We start from the raw sequence: 20999 nt of genomic DNA on the forward strand, positions 1-20999 counted from the left end.
TCTGTCCTCAGGACACTTGCACTGCTGCAGCCCGTGAAGAGCTTCTTCTGTTTGATGTGTTCATAAGGTGAGTGCTTGGGATGATGGTAGCTTAGTCAAAGGAGGGTTCTGACTGCCCCTTAAAGTCTGTTGAGTAAGAAAGCTCACAGCTCTTGTGTCTCACAGATGGGATTAAATAACAGCAGCATGGGATTGACCAGCTGGGAGTGTTAACCAGGTAGTTTTCTGTAACTTGCCCAGTAGGTCCCATGCAATTTGCTGGCTTTGTCACCTTTAAGAGCTCCAGCACAAGCCAATATACCAAGGGCTTTTCAGTAATGCTACAGCTCAGGACAATTAGGCTCTGTCCAGGTGCTTCCCTCTAGGACACCTGCAATGCCTTCACCATGGAAAAGGGGCAGAAACTGGATTCATTTCTCCAGGTGGGAATATGCAGACTGTCTCCTCTCTCATCACCCTTGTGTTTGGAGGTATCCAAGGGCAAGCACTTGTCCTCTGCAGCTCATGCTCCCTGTAAGCTCCTTGGAGACCAGCGTCACTTACAGCAGCTGCAAGCTGCTCTTGCAACACTTACCCATGCTGTGTGGGTGGCCAAGCCGTCGTCCAACCAGCATTAAAAAAGACTTATCCTTTCTACAGGTAGACTCAAGGGACAAGCAGCTAATCAATTAACAGCCTCCCAAGACAAAGAATACCACAGTGAGTATTCTGGGCTTAGGGTTGCTGTCATTAAAATAATTGCTTAAACAATATATCTAACCAGCAAAGACTAAATAGGGAAATGATAGATAATTATGAAATTAAAAAACATGAGAGATTAGCCTCCAATGCTACATCTTTTAAACAAAGCATGCCCTCATTTACATTCAAAAAATGAAGACAGGAGAATAAACACGATAGTTGAAGGATGGAGTCCTGAATTTAACTACCCTGCTCTATTTCCTACGTTTATGATCACAGTCCATGAGAATTTCAGTTTGGTGACTGCAGCCTCCAGTGCAAAAACTAAGCCCGAAGTATAGTGCGCACTCCTGAGGCTCACTTAATCTCTGTTAGATGAACTGAAAGAATGAAAGAGGTGTCAAAGGTGATGCACAGCAGGCCTGCTGGAGACACTGCTGCCTGGTACCAAAGGAAGAGCTCCTCAGCCTTATCAGATTCCTCAGTAGAAACTTTGTGCATTCCTAGGGAGAGGCTCAGCAGCAGGCTGGATAACCCAAAGCTCAAGGCAGGAATGGTGGAACAGGAGTAACTGTCTTTGATCACTGAGAGGAGAAAAGAAAACCCCTTAAACTCACCATCCCCCATATGCTCTCCAACAAGGTGCTGCTAAGAGGACGTGACAGAACTCAGAGTTCAGAATTCCTCCAGAACAGAAGTGCTGATCAGATATCCTATTAAATACTGCATTTTAAAAGTAGTGTCAACTTAATGTTTGTTTTTCTACCTTTTTTTTTTTTTTTTTTTTTTTTTAAAAGCTGAGTTGTCATTATTGCTAGTGCCAAAATAGAGCACTGAAAATAAAGGCTTTTAGAACTGAATGTGCTTTGTGCTATCCTTGGTTCCTGCATCTGCAAGAACAGGCCAAAACTATGCTTCAGCTTAGGAAAAGTATTCTTCTTCTATTTTCTCATTTACTTATTCAGCATTTTTCAACCTGTGACTTCAGTCCCCTAGAATTTTGCAGACTAAGTCTAAGGGGTCAAAAAAAGGACCAACATTTGTCATTAAGTACAAATATAAAATGCAAAGCTCTGGATTGGTAGATAGTTAAGGGTCTATAAATCTAAAAAATGTGAAATCAGGAGGCCAAAGCAGCACCAGTTTGGTTCATAAGCCTTGTAGAGGATTACAAACACTGCAAAACAGGAGTCGTATTTTCCATGCTGAGCACAGTAGTCCAAAATAAAAAGCCAGTATTTCACTATCTAGACTTGAAATGTGGAAGTACCATAGACAAAAGAGAATTTAAAGATTATGTTTCCTGCATTAATTCATTCCAGGAGATTATAAGACAAAAGAAGAAAATGAAAAAGCATATACTGGAATTTTCTCCAGAGGAGAAATAAGCTGTGACCTCTTTAACGTATTAATGAATTAATGATCTACAACTTTCACCCCTCACCCTCTTGCTTCCCTGTGGGAAGCAAAATTGTGCCATCTAGTGGGATTTATACTAAGCCTTAACCGTGCATTCTTGCCAAACCCCATGGATATCCTACAGATCGCCATCATTTGAACAGGCTCATTGTACAGCATGGGTCTTGGATCCCATTTTGCTCCCGAGTTAAAATCTGTTCCCTACCAAAGCTGCAGGAAGATCATTTGAAGGGGATCTGCACACCCTGCCTGGCTTAAGAGCAGGAAAACCTGGTGCTTGGAAGTGAAATATCCAGAAAGTGTCACACAGGGTGGTCAGTGTGTCACTGACAAACAGAAAACAGAGAGAATAGGATAAAACTTTTCATCCCTTAGGAAGATTAAATACATCCCACAAAGTCTGCTATTTTTCAGGGGCCAGAGAAAGGGAAAGGAAGTTGCTCTTTCATTTATTAGCTAGATTCCTTCTTGACTTCTGATATGATAGAGAAAAATGATTTCCATGAGGGTGACTTGGTAAATTTGGAATGTCAAAGCCACAGGGTTCCCCCTGTGGATGAAGAAGCTCCCATTTGCCTGGCAGCCAGCAACCCTGTTTTGACATGCTGCATGCATATAGAGAGCTGCTGACATGCAGATGGATTAAAAACAATTCCATTTCCTTGAAATCTTTTGTGACCTTAGTTAAGCAACAGGCCTAATATAGATTTCAATATGGTCTTTTAATCTTTGCCCTTTATGGATTAGTGTTATCTTCATGCTAGACAGGCATTTCAGTGCAGTTTCTTCTTCTATGCCAGTGATAGGGGAAATCCCTATCACGTAAGACTGCAATACTAAACTCAAAGTACTGCAGAATGACTTATATGCCCAAGTATCAAAGGCAGATCTAATAAAACTTGATATATTTCCCTTGGGAGCATGCTTTATTGCCTCAGTCAAAACAGGTAAATGAGTAACAACTCCATAAGGAGTTTAAGTATCAGAAAGAAGTTCATTGGACAATCCTCAAATAATTAACAACTCTTTCCTCTAAAAACACAGTGAGAAGTGTTTCCCAACGAAACATAAGCTGTTTTTCTCCCACTCAAAGCATCCCCTGGAATAGTTGGATCAATCCTGTGCACTGGGAGACCTTTGTCTTATTTGAATCAACATGGAAAGGAATCTTAAGAATGTTTTGGTCGTTTCTTTTGGATTTTTACTTCTCTTCACTGCTTATGGAGGGCTCCAGAGTCTACAGGTAAGTGGAGCATCTTCAAATAGCTGGCAGACAGTTGGGCCAGAAATGCATCTTCTGCCCAAGTGGTAGTGTGAAATCCCTCAGTCTTTCCACAGTCTCTCTCTCTCTCTCTCTCTCTCTCTCTATAAATATATTATATATATAGAGAGAGAGAGACTGTGGAATATATATATATATATAAATGCCTCCCTCGCAGATTTATAATATATTTTTATATATCACATAAGTATAGATATATTCATGACATAGGTTAAGACATCAACATAGCATGGGTTGCTATCCTTCACCCAGGTCCATAGCATCTACTAAGTGGAATTTTTTAGTACTTCTTCATCAGTTGGAATACTTGCATCAGTGTACTGTTTTAGATCCACAAAAGCTGTTTGAATGGAAAGTAAGTTTCTCTGAGATATTTCTCAAACAAATATACTGTAAAATTGCAAACAAATTTCTTTTCTGGGAAAGTTTTTGGTTTTGGAATACTTTTTAATTGCCGTATTTTCAATATTATTAAAACACAGCAATATTAAATATTATATCCATTAAATAAATAAATATCCATTAAATAAATAAAAATATATTCCTAACTCATTAAATAATGTAAGCATAAAGCAATACTATAACTCTTGACTTCATGATATAACATAGTAATTAAAAAAAACTATTTTATACAAAAAGCAGGCCACAGCATTAGCCACAGCTAATATTGAAATTAACATCCAGAAACACAGAAATGAGATAGATTTTAAGAGAGATTTGAACACAACATACCATACACCAGAGCTGGCTTTCTTAGTATAGCTAAAAAAGAGTGAGGGGAAACTGTTGCTTTCTACAAATACTTCAGGACAGATAAACTCAAGGAGAAGGGTTTCAGACTAGAATGTTGGTCTAATGACAAACACGTGTATCTCAGCTATCTATAAGCAGGGTTAGGCAGGATACCAGAAGATGCCCCTGAGCAAGTGGGTTCTGGAAGGATTTTCCAACCAGTGCAGGAATAAGAATGCTTTGAAGATGAAATTAAACATTATTAGTAAGGCTTTTTTTTAAAATTATTATTTAATATAATATGATAGTTATCTGCAGTAACAAGAGAGGGCTAAACTCATGTCAGAGAATCATAGAATTGCTCAGGCTGGAAAAGACCTTAAAGATCATCAAGTCCAACCACAACCTAAACAAACTTACCCTAACTCTAACAACCCTCTGCTAAATCATGTCCTGAGCACTGCATTGAAGATCCCTCCTATCTCCATACATTCACCTCTTCTCTCTCAGATCAGTTTCTTTTTGCTAACACTGTCAAATTCCAAGCTCAGGAAAGTTCTACAAATGGATGGAGGTGTTACGAATTGGGAAGACTAAGAAGAGGGGCGGTGATAAACCTCAGAAGTAGCAAGTCAGCCCTAGCATCTGAAACCACATGTTCAGGTTAAGCACTGCAATATCGATGTCCCCTATTCTGCAAGAGGGAGCGGTGCTGACTTACAAAGTAAATCCCTTCTCTCTCCACTTCATTTTGGTGGCTAAAGAGGACTTCCTGTGACACAATCAAAAGGTTATTTTATTGCATTGTAGTCTGTAGGTGAAGAACTGAAAACAGGCAATGTTTATTTCAATGTTTCTCCCATCCATCCCCAGAGAAACTCCTAGCAGTTAAGAAATCATATGATTTTGAAAGCCTGGCTCCACATTCTTGGAAGCTGTAGCTGACAAAATCAGACACTCAACTTCTGTGATCAGGAAGTCTCTCTGTCTGTTGACAAAACAATTATTCCAGTCTCCAAATACATTGACACCATTCAACACAGAAAATTCTCTCCTCACCTCCATGTCCTGGTGGGTGATGAATTTAGACCTGCAGACCTGCAATTTGAACTAAAGAATTTTTCACTGTTGCCAAGTCAGCCTTTGCAATACAGCATTAAGGATATTCTTGTTTGGGAGAAAGAAGGAAGGACAAAAGCCAAACAAGATCCTCCTTTCAACAAGAAACTCAAATTACATTAAGAAATCTAAAATCGGACTCACCAAAGTTTTGCATCTGAGTAATCCTCAACCGGTTCAGTACTATGCCTTCTAAAAGGGGTTATCACTGAGAAAATGACAAATTCACAGAGCCCATTGAGGAAAGGACTTGCTAACACTCAGGCCCAGCTTCCATCTCCCTATTTCTGCTCAAAGCCACCCTCTGTACATCACAGTGGCATATACCTGTGGTAAAATCTGTCTCAACCATTGTTTTTGTCTATGCAGAGCAGTCTCAACTCTGAGGAAGGCCTGGGCGTTGCTTCCCTAAGCGTTCTCTATGCTGCTCTTATCGTCTCATCCATGTTTCTCCCTCCAATTCTCATCAAGAAGCTGGGCTGCAAGTGGACCATTGCAGGCTCCATGTGCTGCTACATTGCCTTCTCCCTGGGGAACTTCTATGCTAGCTGGTACTACTATCCAATTTAACTACTCGAATCCTTTCTACTGTGTCTGGGCTAGATAACAGTGAGGGTAGAGTTCTCTTTTGTTTCAACCCCTACGCTACCCCCCTTGCTATGGGTTTGAATATTAGGTGCAAAAGGCATTACCTAAATGAACAGGGATAAATAAATTCAGTAACGGATAGAGCAGAAGTAAAAAGATGCAAAAAGCCAGAATGAATACATCCATCCACCCACCTGAAGCTGCTTCTCTAGCTCCTATGTACTGCAGAGATTTCCCTTTGAGAAAAAAAATATCAAAACAAAATCAGAGGTTTCTTATAAAATCCAAGTGACTATTTGGTCTGTTTTTGGAAGGGTTGAAAAGAAATCTGGCTCTGTGAGTAGAGGAGATGTGTTCCTACCAGGCCGCTTTAGAAATGGATGAACAGTATACTCCTGCTCTCTAGTAACAGTGGATGCAACTCTACAGAGTAAAGGTGTTGTGATCCATCTTCTGAGGAGCAGATGCAATGTAATTCCCAATTACAAAGGGATTGAGCACTTGGGCACAAAGCCAGCTAGCCTAGACTTAGCCCCTAGATACAGCTGGGAGTGTTTTCAGATCCTAAGATTTGTAAGGTTGGCCCTTTCTTGATTTCACACAGTAGATTTGCTGAATCATACACAGGATAAATCTATTTCTTTGATGTCTATTTGTTGCCTCTGGATCTTTGGGTAAATGATTATTATGCTAAAGGATGATAATTCTGCTAAATAAAGTGTTCTTTGGCAGGTACACACTAATCCCTACCTCTGTGATCCTGGGCTTAGGAGGAGCACCACTCTGGTCTGCCAAATGCACTTACCTCACCATTGCTGGCAATTCATATGCTGAGAAAGCAGGAAAAATTGGGAAAGACATTATCAACCAATACTTTGGGGTCTTCTTTCTGATATTTCAGTCCTCTGGAATCTGGGGAAATCTTATTTCATCCCTGATACTTAGCCAATCTTCTAACAAAGGTAAAATATATTTTAAAACTTGGCACTTCTACTATATACATGAGCTAGCTTTAGATGATTGAAGATTTCTGTAGTTGAGCTAGTGACCCTCAATTCCCATCATAATCAGTAAAAACAAGCACTTCGGATGTGAGTTAGCTCATCTGCAGCAGATCTGCTAGATTGCTCAGGAAATGTCTATTTTCTATCAACACTTCATCAACTATAAAGACAGTTCAGACATCTAGCTCAAAAATAGATGTCTATTGAATTCCCCTCATGTCTCCAAAGCACAGATAGGCTGGTGGCAGTGACAGTCTTCTAGATCTGACTTAAAGTAGATTAAAACAAAAGGCAAAACACTGGAGCAACCTTTTCACAAAGCCTGTAGTACTGAATTAGTTTGCTGTTAAGCATTCACGGTTAGTCAGGCTGGTGTTGGTGCTCACCAAAAATTAGTGCTTTCAGAATTGTCAAGAAGAAATAGAAATAGCTGTTGGCAGGAATCTGCATGCCAGGACTTCTCCAGCACATTTCAGGTTCAGACAGCAGATGTTTATGTAGTTTGAAGAAATCACTCAACAGCACTGCCCTCATTTCCCATGTTTGTAATTGGCATAAGCCTTAAACAGGCAATTGTGAAGATAAATTAATACCTGGACATCACCTTAGAGATTCACAGAACTACTGTGTATTATTTTTATTGCAGTCCCCCGGCCATTCCCTGTACTGTCAAAATCAGAGCAGGATGGACATGGAAGGGGTTTTCCACGTGCACTGCTACTATGAATAGCAAGGAGCTACCTCTCTTCCTGGGCTCAGTTAAATTGTATGTTCTCTGGGGGATATTCAAACAGGTATTATGTGAAACCCAAGCATCAGAGAGTTGGTACCAGGTTTTAATCTTTGAATCCTTGGGTTTATAACAAGATGGTTGTGATAATTGTGGAGAATCAGGCATCTTCTAAACCCAAACACCGTCAAAGCAGAATGCTAAAGGACTTTATCACTTGCAGCAGAGCCCTGCTGACCTGATTACTGAGTCACATGATGTCACAGGAGGGACCAGCTACTCTGATTTCATGTGCAGGGCAGAAGATTTGATGCAGTGGTGGGGTCTGCAAAACATTTTACTCTCCTTTGGCTCACAGTACACATCATGTTAAGCGATGATAATAAGAAGATTAAAATACTGGCCATCTTGTAAATCCTCTATACTTTTACATTGGAGGATGTTCCTTGAACTCCAACTTTAACTTATTTTTATCAGTTACATGGGATTTCAGGAAAGGCAGCCCTCCTGGGAGGTGTGTAGTGATCAACTCTCAAAGCCCAAGGACATGTATGACTCAGTGACGAGCAGCCATGCTACAAGCCATACTTCCCAGCTATGCTTTGTCAGCAGAAAAGAACTACCTCAGGGTTAGGGCCTCCAGGGACTCAGTTCCTTGCCTCTCCTCTGACAGTACAGCAAAGGTACCTACTATCCATATTACTCACTTCAAACATGCTTAAAGTTTCATGGAGCAGTAAGAAAGATATAGTATTAGTAGACAGCATTAACGTATTGCCTGCATCACTGAATCCAGCAAGGCAAGCTGCTCCATGATGGAATGCTACAACAAGGGACAGAAATCAATGTAAATTAAGAGAATCATCCTTTCTCGTTCACCAACTTTGCAGCCTTCCTGTCAGAAGAACAAAACAAACCCTGCCTTGCAGATCTCATACCACTAATTGTGCGTTCATCATCAGATTATATATGAACAGATAAAAAAACCCAAACTTGTTTTGCACAATTCTGTACTTTACTAGTGTGAGTCACAGTTAGCATATGGTAACTTGACTGAAGGCTTGCTCATCCAAAGCCATGTAGCTATAGCCACTGAGTAAGGTAATTATTTTCTTTATGTTTCGATCTATATTGAACCTACAGTTGTTTATGAAGTGAACAGCTACTTCTCACTGCAGCAGCACTGTTTGGAAGCAATGAGGAAAAGCACACTAACTGCTGTTACTCAGTAACTCAACTGCAAAATTACAAATCAAGTTCTGTTTAAGGAATCAGTCAAGGTACACTGTATTGCTCTTTACTATGCGTGGACCAATGGAAAATTGTGCAACAAAAATATTGAAATAATTTTGTTTTTTTTAATCATCTTTTCTCACTGCAAAGCCTATCCATGCACACACTTTGGGTCAGTATTTTGCCTTTACAAATGGGGTCCTAAAGGAAATGGGCACAGTGTCATGAAGACACACAGGATGTGTAAGCATGTGTGTGTGTGCAGCTTTGGCACAAGCCCAGCACAGGGCAGAAGAGATCAAACAAAGCAAAGGTCTTACTCCAAACCCTGCCATTCTGTTCTGGTTTCAAATATGCTCTCAAATTGTAATAAGGCTAGTAATAAGTTAATAAAGCAAGGAGAAGCCAGTTTCTTAGAAGACTGCATTAAGGGGTAATCATAAGTTGAATTAATAAAACAGAAGATGTCTCAAGGTGGTTTCCATTTCTATATCATACACAGACATTTTCTGAATAGGGACAGTGTGCTCTTCTACAAGAGCAGTTAAGTTCTGCTGTAAACTGAAAGCCCTTTCTTGCAGTGTAATATAAATTAGAAGTTACAAATAAATACTTGAACTTCAAATAATGCAAATAGAGATTGTAGTCAGATGTAAGCCTCTGGCTTTAGTCTGTGCCTTCATGTAATTATCAATTCCATGTTCTGTCTTGAGCAACTGTTTCCATTAAACCAATTTTTTGTGCATGTTAAGCTTGGATACTGAAGTTAACATCTGTAATTGGAAGGATTTGAAACCACAATTAGGCACTGAGTGCTAGATTCCCTTTTCACTACATCCTTATATATAGTATGCATTCATCTCATCTTGTCTCTGTCTTGCCTTTCTTTCTTTTTTTTTTCGGTTCTTACTGAGTTAGTGGAAATCTCAGAAGACCACCTGGCATGCTGTGGGGCGTATGATTGTGAGAGCAATACCACTAACACCACTGCCTTGGCAGAACCCTCTAAGTCCTTGGTCTACACTCTGCTAGGGGTCTACACTGGTAAGTAATCCACAGTCATCAATGAACAGCACTGATAGGGAACTTAATATTTGTGAAATCAAGCATAATTTTGCAGATTAAGTTTCCAACTTCCTATTTCAACCCAGTTTGCTAGAAGGAAATAAGATAATGAGAGCTGTAAACTACTCCATTCTAAATAGCTTCAAATGCTGTGCGCCAGCGTCACATGATTTTTGTCTAAAGGAGCAAGACTTCTCACCTGGAAGAAAGCTGATTCAGACTAGAATTGAAAGCATGCTTACGCTGCAATTTGAGGATTACACAAGCTCATCCAATTATGCAAGAGAGAGTTTTAAATCCACCATTTTCTGTATCAGTAATAGCAAACCAGTCACTAATGGCATCAGGTTGATTCATATAGACGAGCAGAAGTCCACAGTGCTAAGAGCAGCTCTCTAGAGGTACTACTGATGGTTGGACTAGATGATCTTAGTGGTCACTTCCAACCTTAATGATTCTATGATTCTACCTGAACTCACCAGCTGCCAGCCATCTGTGGATGCCGATCAGAACAGGCAGGAGTGTTCTAACCTGTGTGCTACAGTTCAGCATGAGAACTGCACTGTAATTAGAGGTGGATGTGAACCACAGCTCCTAGAACATGCAGTCATTCAGCGGGAGTTTTTTGGATCCCTGCTGAGATCTTACAACTTTAGTCAATTCTCAGCTGTGATGCTTAAATTATAATGCTTTTGTGAGAAAATCAGAGATAAAAAGCAGCAGTAGGTGAATTGGCACATCTCTCATTTAGTAACTATAGCTGCTATCGACCCTCCTTGCATAGGACTAGAAAGAAATCAAAGACAGAGAAGACTGATGCCATCAAAAACTCCAAAGATGAAACCAGATAGGTAAAAACTCAGCAACATTTCGTAGCAATGAAGAAAGTTCAAAATGCATCTGTCTCAAAACAGGCTCATCTCTAAATAAATGAGAAGTATTTTAGCAAGGCAGAATGTGGCCTTACCTTTGTTAAAACATCTTAGCCTCTGCACATCAATATACTCTCAATGCTGAGACAGATGCACATAACTTGACATACACTAAAGCGGAGAGTGTGCAATCCAGCCAGAGACAGCACTCACCAGGCAAGTCCACCACGGCAAACCCTCTCTCCTGTGCAAACCTGCACTCCTCTGAAGTGAGAAAACGCAAAGAGTATCCCTCCCACTTCCCTTCCAGCTGATGAGTTTTTGTTAAAGGCAGTTTTGGCTCTCAGGTTTAAATTTAAATGTGATGACTAACATATACAGCAGTCCCTTAGGCTTTCCTCATGCAAAACGAATGCAACCTTGCTGTCTACTGACCTTGTGTCAGTAGGGCTTCATTTTTCTTTTAAGCATTTAATAAAAGATATGTCTTTTCCTACCTCGAGGGAAACCAAATAACTAAATATTGCATTTACAGACATTTTTAAAATGTCTTTCCTGTTTGGTTGCTGAGTACACAGTTTGCCTGCTTAGGTGGAACCTAATATTAGATAAGCCTCTTGTTCATTTTGTGGATGTTTCTTTTTACGTTCATACCGATCACTATTAAGCCATGCAGTTATTCATCTCCTGTAATCATTCTTGATTCATTTAACATATTTGTTAGACTATTTGACCTATAAATGCAAATATCCTGTTCTCATAAGTCTTGCCATCAGCCCAAATGCACCAATGAATACACTGGCAGAATATACACCACTATTGTTCTACAGTCCAGCTACCACGTAGAATCAGTACAATGGAGAATATAATTTCCTTCTAGGAAACATGGGTGAGAAATAATACATGATCACAAAAATGCAGCAATTTTCTGTAAATCTGCTAACATATTTGTGCATTAAAAGTTCACAGAAAAGAGGATGAACACATAGGAGCACACCAAACAGGCCACCTGGATGAGAAGAGGTGCTCAGTTCTCCTCTTGCTCTGTAACTCCACTTGGTTCCATAGATAGTTTTCTAGTGTCCATCAGCAAGAGAGGAAATACAGTCATGCCTTTTACCTGTCAGAAACCGGTTGCCAATTTTTGTCTTCATGGGTATTATGAGCCACAAATAACTTCTTGATTACATGAACAAAATCTTTATGATTCACTCCATGAGCAGTGTATGTAGACTGATGCATACATGATCACTTTTTAACTACTGTATGTACTCTTTTACATGCTGCTTCTGATAAGAAATTATAGGTTCAAAGCTGTAACACATCTTTTTCAAGAGCACAATTGTTTACTATCATCTTAAAAATAGCACTTATTCTGTACTTAAAGCACAGTTCAGAGATGATTAAAAAAAAAAAGCCAACAAAAAATGGCTACATGTACTGGGATCCAAGACAGCAGTTCTACTTCTAGCACTGTATTGTTCCTTCCATGTATATGAAGGAAGATCCACCCCCAGCCATGAGTGCCTTGGCACTGAAAGTGTATATTCCTCTCTCATGTTGATTTAAAGCCTTTTGATAGACCCAGAGGGAGCACTCTCTGGCCAGCTCCCAGTCACCATGACCCCTGCCTTGCCCTGGAAGGGTGAGCCATCACCCTCAGTGGCCATGCAGCTGGCCTGGCGGCTGTCACAACAGCCAAGTCACAGCTAAGCGGAGGGGATTTGCAAGGTGTACAGCTGTATGAAGAAGATGTGAGCATAGATCAGGCCTCCTTGTTTACACAGAATTGGCCTTTACTCTGAAGCAGAATCAGATTCATCTGCCAAAACATCCCATGCAGAGCTAAGCAATAAGTCAGAACAATAACAGTAACAAGCAATTTCCCATCCTTTTTCCAGCATTCCTTATTTTTTTTCATGCACTTTTTGTTTTGTTTTTGCAGCTAGTGGTGTGCTAGCTGTGTTGCTGATTATTATATTTCTGGACCAGATCAAATCTGAGCAAGCAGAGACTGAGAAAGAAATACAAAAGACACCATCCTTTTGGTCTACGTTCCTAGCAACTTTCCAGCAGCTTAAAGATAAAAGGCAGTGTCTTCTAATCCCTCTGACAATGTACAGTGGGCTTGAACAGGGATTTCTTGCTGGTGACTACACAAAGGTGTGGATGACAATGAAAATCTATTTCTGTCTAATTGTTCTTCGTGCCTTTGTGTCCTACTAATTGCATCTCATCTATATTTACTTGTTAAATGAAGATGTTTTTAATGGTGATTTGTGGTTAGCTAAATAACTACTTACCTCTACTTGAATGAACTCTGACTGACATCTTCAAATGGGATAAGCCAGTGGTAAATATGTCCCTTGGAACAGCTTAAAAAAAAACAACAACAACAACAACAACACACATTCTGAGCTTAACTCATCAGCAGAGAGCTACAGGTTCAAACTCTTCAGTTTGTTGTAAATAACAAAGTGGGAGACAAGCCAGAAGTCTGCAAAGCTTTTCCATCTTCCTTCCTTCTGGTTTCCCTTGAGTTTTTATAACTGCAAGTCAGCACACATACCACATTATTTTACTGTGAGAACCTCTACAGAAAGAGGGCAAACCCTCTACACTGATGGCTGGAAGCCTTTGCATTAAAATGATCACTGTTGCTCCTCCTCCCTCACTCTACAAACCTAGACACACTTCAGGTGTGTTCTCCACATTTGTTGAGAAACCCTCCAAAGAAAGGGAGCAAAGTTCCTGAGCTAATTATTTGATACTCAAGTCTTCAAACCTAGCATATAGGCAGATGGAAGAGTGCACCTGCTGCTGTGTTTGAATGGATTGAGAGGGGCACTCCATGGCCACATCCACTGGCTTGCTGAATGCTCTTATAGGTGAGGTCCTCTTTGCTTCCTGGGAACTGCTCAGTAATGGCCATTGCACCAATTGTCAGATTTCAGACATTTCATGATCAGACATTGTCAGATCATGATCTACGAAGGCAAGGACAGAAAACTCCTACTGTCACTGCCAGGAGCTTTATTTGCATAGTTAGCAGTGCTCCAGTTTCTTCCCCTCCTTGTTACCGCTGTTTGCATGGGTGACTGGGAACTGGATTAGGAATATCACTGCTGAAGTCCAACTATGTCAGTACTCATATTCAGAAACTTGTGAGCAAGCACTGTAGCTATGCTCCTTTGACCTTGTCTGTGTTGGCTGTTTACTAAATACTCATGGTAAGACCCTTGAACCATAGCTGCATATATTCACTAAAGTCAATATGTCACCACTGTCTCCTCTCTTGCAGACTTATGTGACCTGTGCCCTGGGGATTCATTATGTTGGTTACGTGATGATCTGCTTTTCAGCTGTGAATTCCCTTTGTTCTCTGCTCTTTGGAAAGATTTCTCAGTTCACTGGTAGAAAATTTCTATTTGCATTAGGTATGTAAAGTCCACTCAAAGGACTGATCACCTCACATAATACCTCAAATCCAGTTCTCGACCCTTTGCATGCAGGACAAAGTAAGGCTCCCTGTCAGCTCATGAGAGGCAGCACAGAACACAGCTGTGCTTGAGTCACTGTCTTATGTGACTTTGCTTGTGGTGAGTTCATGCTGCTTTTGAGGGCACTGTCTACTCAGAAAACGTCCTATAGCTTTGAAGTTACAATGCAATGGCGATAAACGATCCTACAATACAGATTACAGATGCTGAGGTTCTACAATGAACCTGAAAAGGATTTCTCCATTGCCACACCTTTTATGAAGCAAAACCAACTGAAAACCAGCAACTGAGAATCTAGTTCCCTCTCTCCAGAGAACAAAGTTCAGGGAGCAATGACATAATGGAGGCAGAAAAACACCAAGAAATGTTTCATTTCTGTCCCAGTATCCACTGAAGTATCACCCCAAAGTATTGATACCTTGCTTCCATTACACAGGCCTATATTGTTAAAAACCTGTATTATTAGAAACTTCACTGGCTGAGTTAACGTGCATCACTAGAGGAATTTCCTCTACAGGAGTTTTTAAACCTAAGCAAGAAAGAAGAAATTTAGAGTTCATTACACTATCATCACTAAATCATCTGTGATTCTTCTATATGTGTCTGTGTGGAACTCCTTTTAGATGTAAAACAAACAAACAAATCACACCACCACCCAACAATAACTTAACAGCAATAAAAACAAAAAAAGCATTAGTAATGCAAAGCCTCTGAAGCTCTCAGGTGTGTTTACTAGTCTATGTACTCAGACTAGAAAGGTGCACCAGTGACAGGGACTAATCAGTTATCCATTTACATACTACTGTTAAGAAGGCAGCAAACCCTCAGGACATTCTTAATTGTCTTCCTTAGCCCTGAAAGGAAATCTAGCACTACTTAATCAGAGCAGAACAGTGCTTTCTCTCCCCACCACACACCTCGCATTTGGATTGCAAGGCTTTCAGCAGCCCCTTCTCCTGCTGAGTGGCAGTTCTGGTCCCCTATGATAACAGCCACATCAGCTCCCAGGATCCCTCAGTTAAGGACGCTCAGAATTATTAACAGAAGACTGTTAAACGATTGCATTGTATTGTATTGTATTTCATGCAATATCAACTCAGTCAGTGCAAATCTCAATGAACCAGAAAGATTTCTGGATTGCCTTGTGCTTTAGTTGGGGGAAGAATTTTAAAGAGCATATACCACTACCTCTCCTGCATATAATAGCATTTATATCGCTCTGCTTTCTTTCTAAACTGACAGCCACAGCTACGAACACTGCCTGTATAATAGCACTACTGCTGTGGAAACCTCATTCTAACCAGCTTGTCGTGTTCTTCGTATTCCCTGCTCTTTGGGGCTTATCGGATGCCATTTGGCAGACACAAACTAATGGTAAGTCTTGGTGACGATGAAATGAATTCTCCTGAGGTGTAAAATTCTGCATGTTTGTATTTATAAGCAATCTGGTTTAGGACGTGCATAATAATTAGAATAGGTTTAAGACCGCAACTGAAAGACATATATTAGCTCTTTAGAGACTAGAATAAATCAGAAGTTGAGAATGAGAAAGTAGAATACTTATTAAATATTTTTTCCATGATGAAGAGAGGAGAACATTGTGAAAGATGATAACAGATATTCAGAATAAATATTCTGGAGGAGCATATTTCTCAGAAAATTACAAGATTCAGAAGAATGTTACATTTAGCCTGTCTTTTGTAAAAAATAAATAAATAGGAGAGCATTCAAAAAAAAAAATCAAATCTCAGCTACAAAAGAAGCAGTAAATTGGCTTTTAGTAGTTATTAGAAAAAAAAATGAGGGAAAAAACCACAGAGAACAACATTATGCAACTACACAAATCTACGATTCATGCATTTCTGATTTGTTCCATTTAAAAATCATAATCAAATGTGATAAGGTACAAAAAGCAATAAAAAGAAGCAGAGTCATGAGAGATTTCCACGTGAAGGAAGAATAGCGAACTAGAATGCTTCAACCTGGACAAGTGGTAAATAAGGAAAGCAGAATGTGAGATCGTGAATAATATAGGAAAGGTGATTAGAAAATGATTTATTCACTATTTCTCTTAATAACAGAACAAGTGGTACCAAACAGCACTGTCCTACAGCAGGTTTCATAGAAAATGAAGGAAATGTTTTTCCCAGAAAATACATAATCAAATTGTGGTGTTCATTACCAAAGGATTAACAAGAGCCCAAAAATATAAATGGTTTTAAGTTGGCATTACATCGTTTCAGGGGGAAATGTTCTTGGGGGTTACTAAGCCTGGTGGTACAGAGGAAACGTAAAACTCAGAAAGTCCCTGTGTCTTTGACTGCCAGACTCAGTAGGGGAAAGAACATTCTTTGGCAAATAAGGCATTCTGTACTTGCCTTATTTCTTACACTCATGCTATGAATTTGTTGCTGCAAGGCTATGTTTGGACTTCTTGTCTGATACACTACACGTCTTTAAAATCTTTTATGATCTTCTGCTCTGTGATACAGTGTAGTTATTAATCCCCAGCATAGTACAGATAACGAGGTGATACACACTCACTTCTGTAAGGGTTCACTTATACTTACCGTTAATGAGAACTAGAGGAAGTGATCTTCTGCAGACTGAAGACAGATTACAAAATGCTGTAGAGGGCAAGAAAAAGCTACAGTCTCTATTGTACGTATTGAAATACATACAGGCTGCTAAAGACCATCACTTGCAGTCTTTTTAAACCAGTGCCATAGCCTGTGTCCACAAGGTACTGTTAAATGCTCTCCCACTTGCTCTTGTACTTTGCTTCTTATTTCTCTATCTCAAATTCATGTTTGGCAGAGACTGTAGGAATACACAGGTGACAGAATTAGCTCACTTGCTAGCTCCCATATCTGCCCTTATTTGCCAGTGTGTCTAGGTGTCCTCTCTCGCATCTCTCTGGTTAGCCCAGTAAGTGATTTGATGATTTTGCTCACTGGATAAATCAGTACATTTCTCCTAGAGAGACAAAAGGAAATCACCACAGTCCTTTTCCTGGTGCTTACAGAACTCCTTTCCAGCACTCCTACAGTACCCTAAACAAATAAGGAAGCGACCAGTCAGATGGCTCTGTCCTTCCAGCAGTTTCAGGTCATATCACTTAGAGCGGAGCTGTTACACGTGTTCTCTCATCTCAACCCACAGCCTTGTGCCTTTGATACAATTGTAAGTCAGTGCTCTCATTGTTCAGGTTTATAAAGGGAGAGCATCAGTGATGATTTGCACTCTTTGAAGTAAAGTTGGTAATTCATTTCCTGCTCCTCCTGCCAGCCATCTCCCTGGCTGTCCACCTCTCTCCTTCCCAACACTCTTAAGAATCATTCTCCAGAATCTTATGTCTCTCACTAAGATAAGGGATCTTTCCAGCAGTCCTTGTCCTCTGATTCTTGACTTTTCTGAGAACATCTTGGTGTGGTTCCAGCATACCTAAGGAAGGGGCACCCAGTGCCCTCATTAAGAGAAAGGAGTAGGCTTCAATGTGAAGAGGGCTTCGGTGTGAGAGATGGAGGCTGGAAGATAGCGCAGCTCCTAATGCCCTCACAAGGCACAACTTGCATGTTGTGTGTACAAATCATTGTACTACTGAGCTCTGCAGTGTTGCGAGAACTCCAACCTCTATTACAATACTGTTGTTGGTCACCCACATGTTCAGGCTCCTGCTGATATTCATTAAAACCTTCAGATTTGTTGCTAGCTAGGCAAAAGGCTAATGTCCCTTATGCTTGCACAGTATCCTTTTTTGTCATCTTTTACAGTTATTCTGCAGCTTCTAGTAACAAAATGCACAGAATTTGCATTGTCACAATGATGGCAGGAGACTGTGCAGTGACATTATAATGCTGCATCCCAGAACAAACTCAGCAGTTTGAAATGCCTGTTTAGGACAGTCTCTTCTCTTCCACATCAGTTTTATAGAGGGAAAGCAGTACTAAAATAATAAGAGAAATTCCTGACTCCAAAGGCTATGAGGTGAGACTAAGACCTGTAAAATAGCATTAGGGACTAAGGTCTGTGGTGCTTCCTTAAGCAAGCTCCCACAAATGCCCTTTCCATTTCAGCAGACTAATCGCTGAATAAATACAACATCACTGTGCTGCATACTCCAGGCATTTTACGGTAATCAGAGATGGTTTACTTTGGCCTGTTGTGGATAGTTAATGCTAGAGTTCCCCCTAGAGGTATACAGGCAAACAATAGATGAGTCATTTCATGTTACAAAGTTTCCTGATATGTTTGTGTACATATGTGCACTCCATTACCAGTTGAAACCTACTTCATTTCAGAGTGTGTACTTCCCTCTCTTATCTAAGCTGAGCACAGTTGCTGTTATCACCTTCCTGGCAATAAACACACTTCAAGGACAATTGTGCAGCACAGGTAGACTGCAGTAAAATAAAGCTCTCTTGAGCATTACATGTGCATTTAGAAAGGATGTGAACCAGACTGGAAAGTTTATAAACCTGGACAAAAATTATTTTCAGCAGTCCTCTTCCACATCCATGCCTACCAACAGAGCAAGGCAAAGAGGCTGTAGGAATGGGAAAGCAGGCAGGACAGAATTAGGACAGAATTTCCATGAAAGTGAGGCTCTATAGCTACCAACAAGAATTCAGACCTAGCAGCAAGCCCATGCACTCAGCCAGCCTAGTGGGCCCTTCCACAGCTCCAGTCAGCCATACTGGTGCCATACTGCACTTGGCAAGGTTGGTAATTAAGATCCAGCATTCTAGAGAACTTTGTTCTCTTTGTCTTTTGGCTGAATATGCATATTTCAAATATACAAGTTGTTAGATACAGAAATGAATGAGCAAAGTCAAGGTTCATCACATTCCTTCCTACTCACCACAGCTGAGTCAGTGGAAACACTGGCTTTGTTATCACCACTGATGCTAGCTCAGCACCCAGAGGAAAGTGAGCCCTCTGCCCTTCCCTTGGTGCTTCACCAGTAGTACCCAGAGGTGGGAATCCCTGCCTGAATCCCAGGCATGGGGATGCAGCTGACCAAACTCAGAGGGAGCTTTCAAGACAACACGACAGTATGTAAGGACTTGCCTACAAACCTTCCCCTTTTCCGGCTGATAATTTGAAAAACAAACTTCCTATCACTTCACTTTGAGACCACACATCTTTTCTTCCTTCCTCTCATTTTCTTTCCCTTTTTCTCTATTATTTGCTTTTTTGTTGTTTTTACTGTTTTTTAACTTATCGCAATTCATATGAGTGCAAAAATATTCTACAACAAAGTTTGCACTTTCTTCTCTCCTTAAGAGGGAAGGTTTATTTTCCCTGACGTGGCCTATTTATCCCTATTGCAGAAAATACGTAGTTTCAAACTTAACCTTCACAAACCTTGTCTCCTTGTTTTCATTCAGGACTTTATGGTGTTTTATTTGAGAAACACACAGAGGCTGCCTTTGCAAATTACCGTCTCTGGGAATCATGCGGATTCGTCATTGCCTTTGGTTACAGCACCACACTGCGAGTCTACATCAAGCTGTACATTTTACTGGCTGTGCTTATGTTGTCTATGGTGACATATGGAGTGGTTGAGTACCTGGAAGCTAAGAGATCCTCTGGGACACCTGCTACTACAGAAAAAGAAAATAAGGGACCTCACACCCAGGAAACACATATCTAACCCATTTGGGTCAGAGTAATCAAGGTCATCTCCTACAGGCAGGTTTCCACAGGTGTTCCAAGTTCAACAGCTTCAAACAGATTTTGGGGCCAACAAAATACAAATGTCTTAGGACTAAAAATTTCTCTTGACATTTCAGCCTCATGAAGGAAGATTACCTGACTTCATCCTTTCATACAACTAAACATCTCTTTTTTTTTTAATTAATTAATAAAGTCTGGATAAGTGTATACAAGACTCTTAAAGTCCTAATAATTTTGTATTTGTGGATCAGATCTGGTACAGGTTTACAATCAAAGCTGAAAAAAACCACATGCAACATCAGAAGATGGCAGCCACTGGAATTGCTTACCTGATTACAGGGAACGCATATAATGGTTCCAGTGATCTATGATCGTGGAGTCACCATTTATAAAGATTTATATTCTTCTCATCCTGCCTTTTTTAAGCACTCGCTGTGAATAGCGTTCTGTTACAGTCTGGCTGCATCTACACTTTGTACCAGAACATGACTGTCAGGCAGCAAGCAGCCCAGGTCTGTCTGCACTGAGGTCCAGCAGCAGGGCACAGACAGGCTCACCTTCAGCCCATGCTTCACTACCACGCAGGTTCTGATCTCTCCCACAGCCACAGCTGCGTTCATCCTGCAAGGATGCAGCAGCTCCCCTCAGCCAGTGTGCGATGAGTTCTCCCTGAGAGCTCACGGACCGAGCTGGGTCACGCAATGTTTCCGTTGCTGAGGAGGCAGGTGGCGGGCATACCATGCATCATAGCACCATCTGGAGCTTAAGACAGTCAACTTCAAGTAATTAATGCTGATGCATTAACAGTTTCCACCGTAACAGGACGAAAGCCCGGAGGGAAGGGGGAAAAGGCAGCAGGACGTCCCTCCGCAGGCAGCTAGACAAGGCTCTGAGGCCTCCGCCCGCCCTTCCTCATTGCCAAGCAACGGCCGCCGGCCCTTCCTTCCTCCGGCCCCAGCAGCCGGCCCCGCCGCTTCCCGCTCACTCGAGCGCATGCAGCTGCGGCCGGAACGGCCCTGAAAGGGGCTGAAGCTGGCAGAGGTACGTGTGGGGCGGCAGGCCCGCGGGGTGAGGCTGACCTAGGAAGGAGTGCAG

At 40.9% G+C, this 20999-nt stretch overlaps 1 protein-coding gene across 1 annotated transcript; it reads left to right on the top strand.

Moving 5' to 3' along the window:
• Positions 1–3256: 3256 nt before the first annotated feature.
• On the top strand, positions 3257–19881 carry UNC93A (unc-93 homolog A; the record flags this gene model as incomplete). Its single annotated transcript, XM_079550318.1, has 8 exons — positions 3257–3343; positions 5603–5784; positions 6554–6783; positions 9707–9832; positions 12671–12888; positions 14027–14162; positions 15468–15599; positions 19616–19881. 8 exons carry the CDS (start codon positions 3257–3259, stop codon positions 19879–19881), a joined length of 1377 nt encoding a protein of 458 aa, XP_079406444.1.
• Positions 19882–20999: the final 1118 nt, after the last annotated feature.

Source organism: Tetrao urogallus, assembly GCF_951394365.1.
Source record: "Tetrao urogallus genome assembly, chromosome: 2".
Classification (NCBI taxonomy): Eukaryota; Metazoa; Chordata; class Aves; order Galliformes; family Phasianidae; genus Tetrao; species Tetrao urogallus.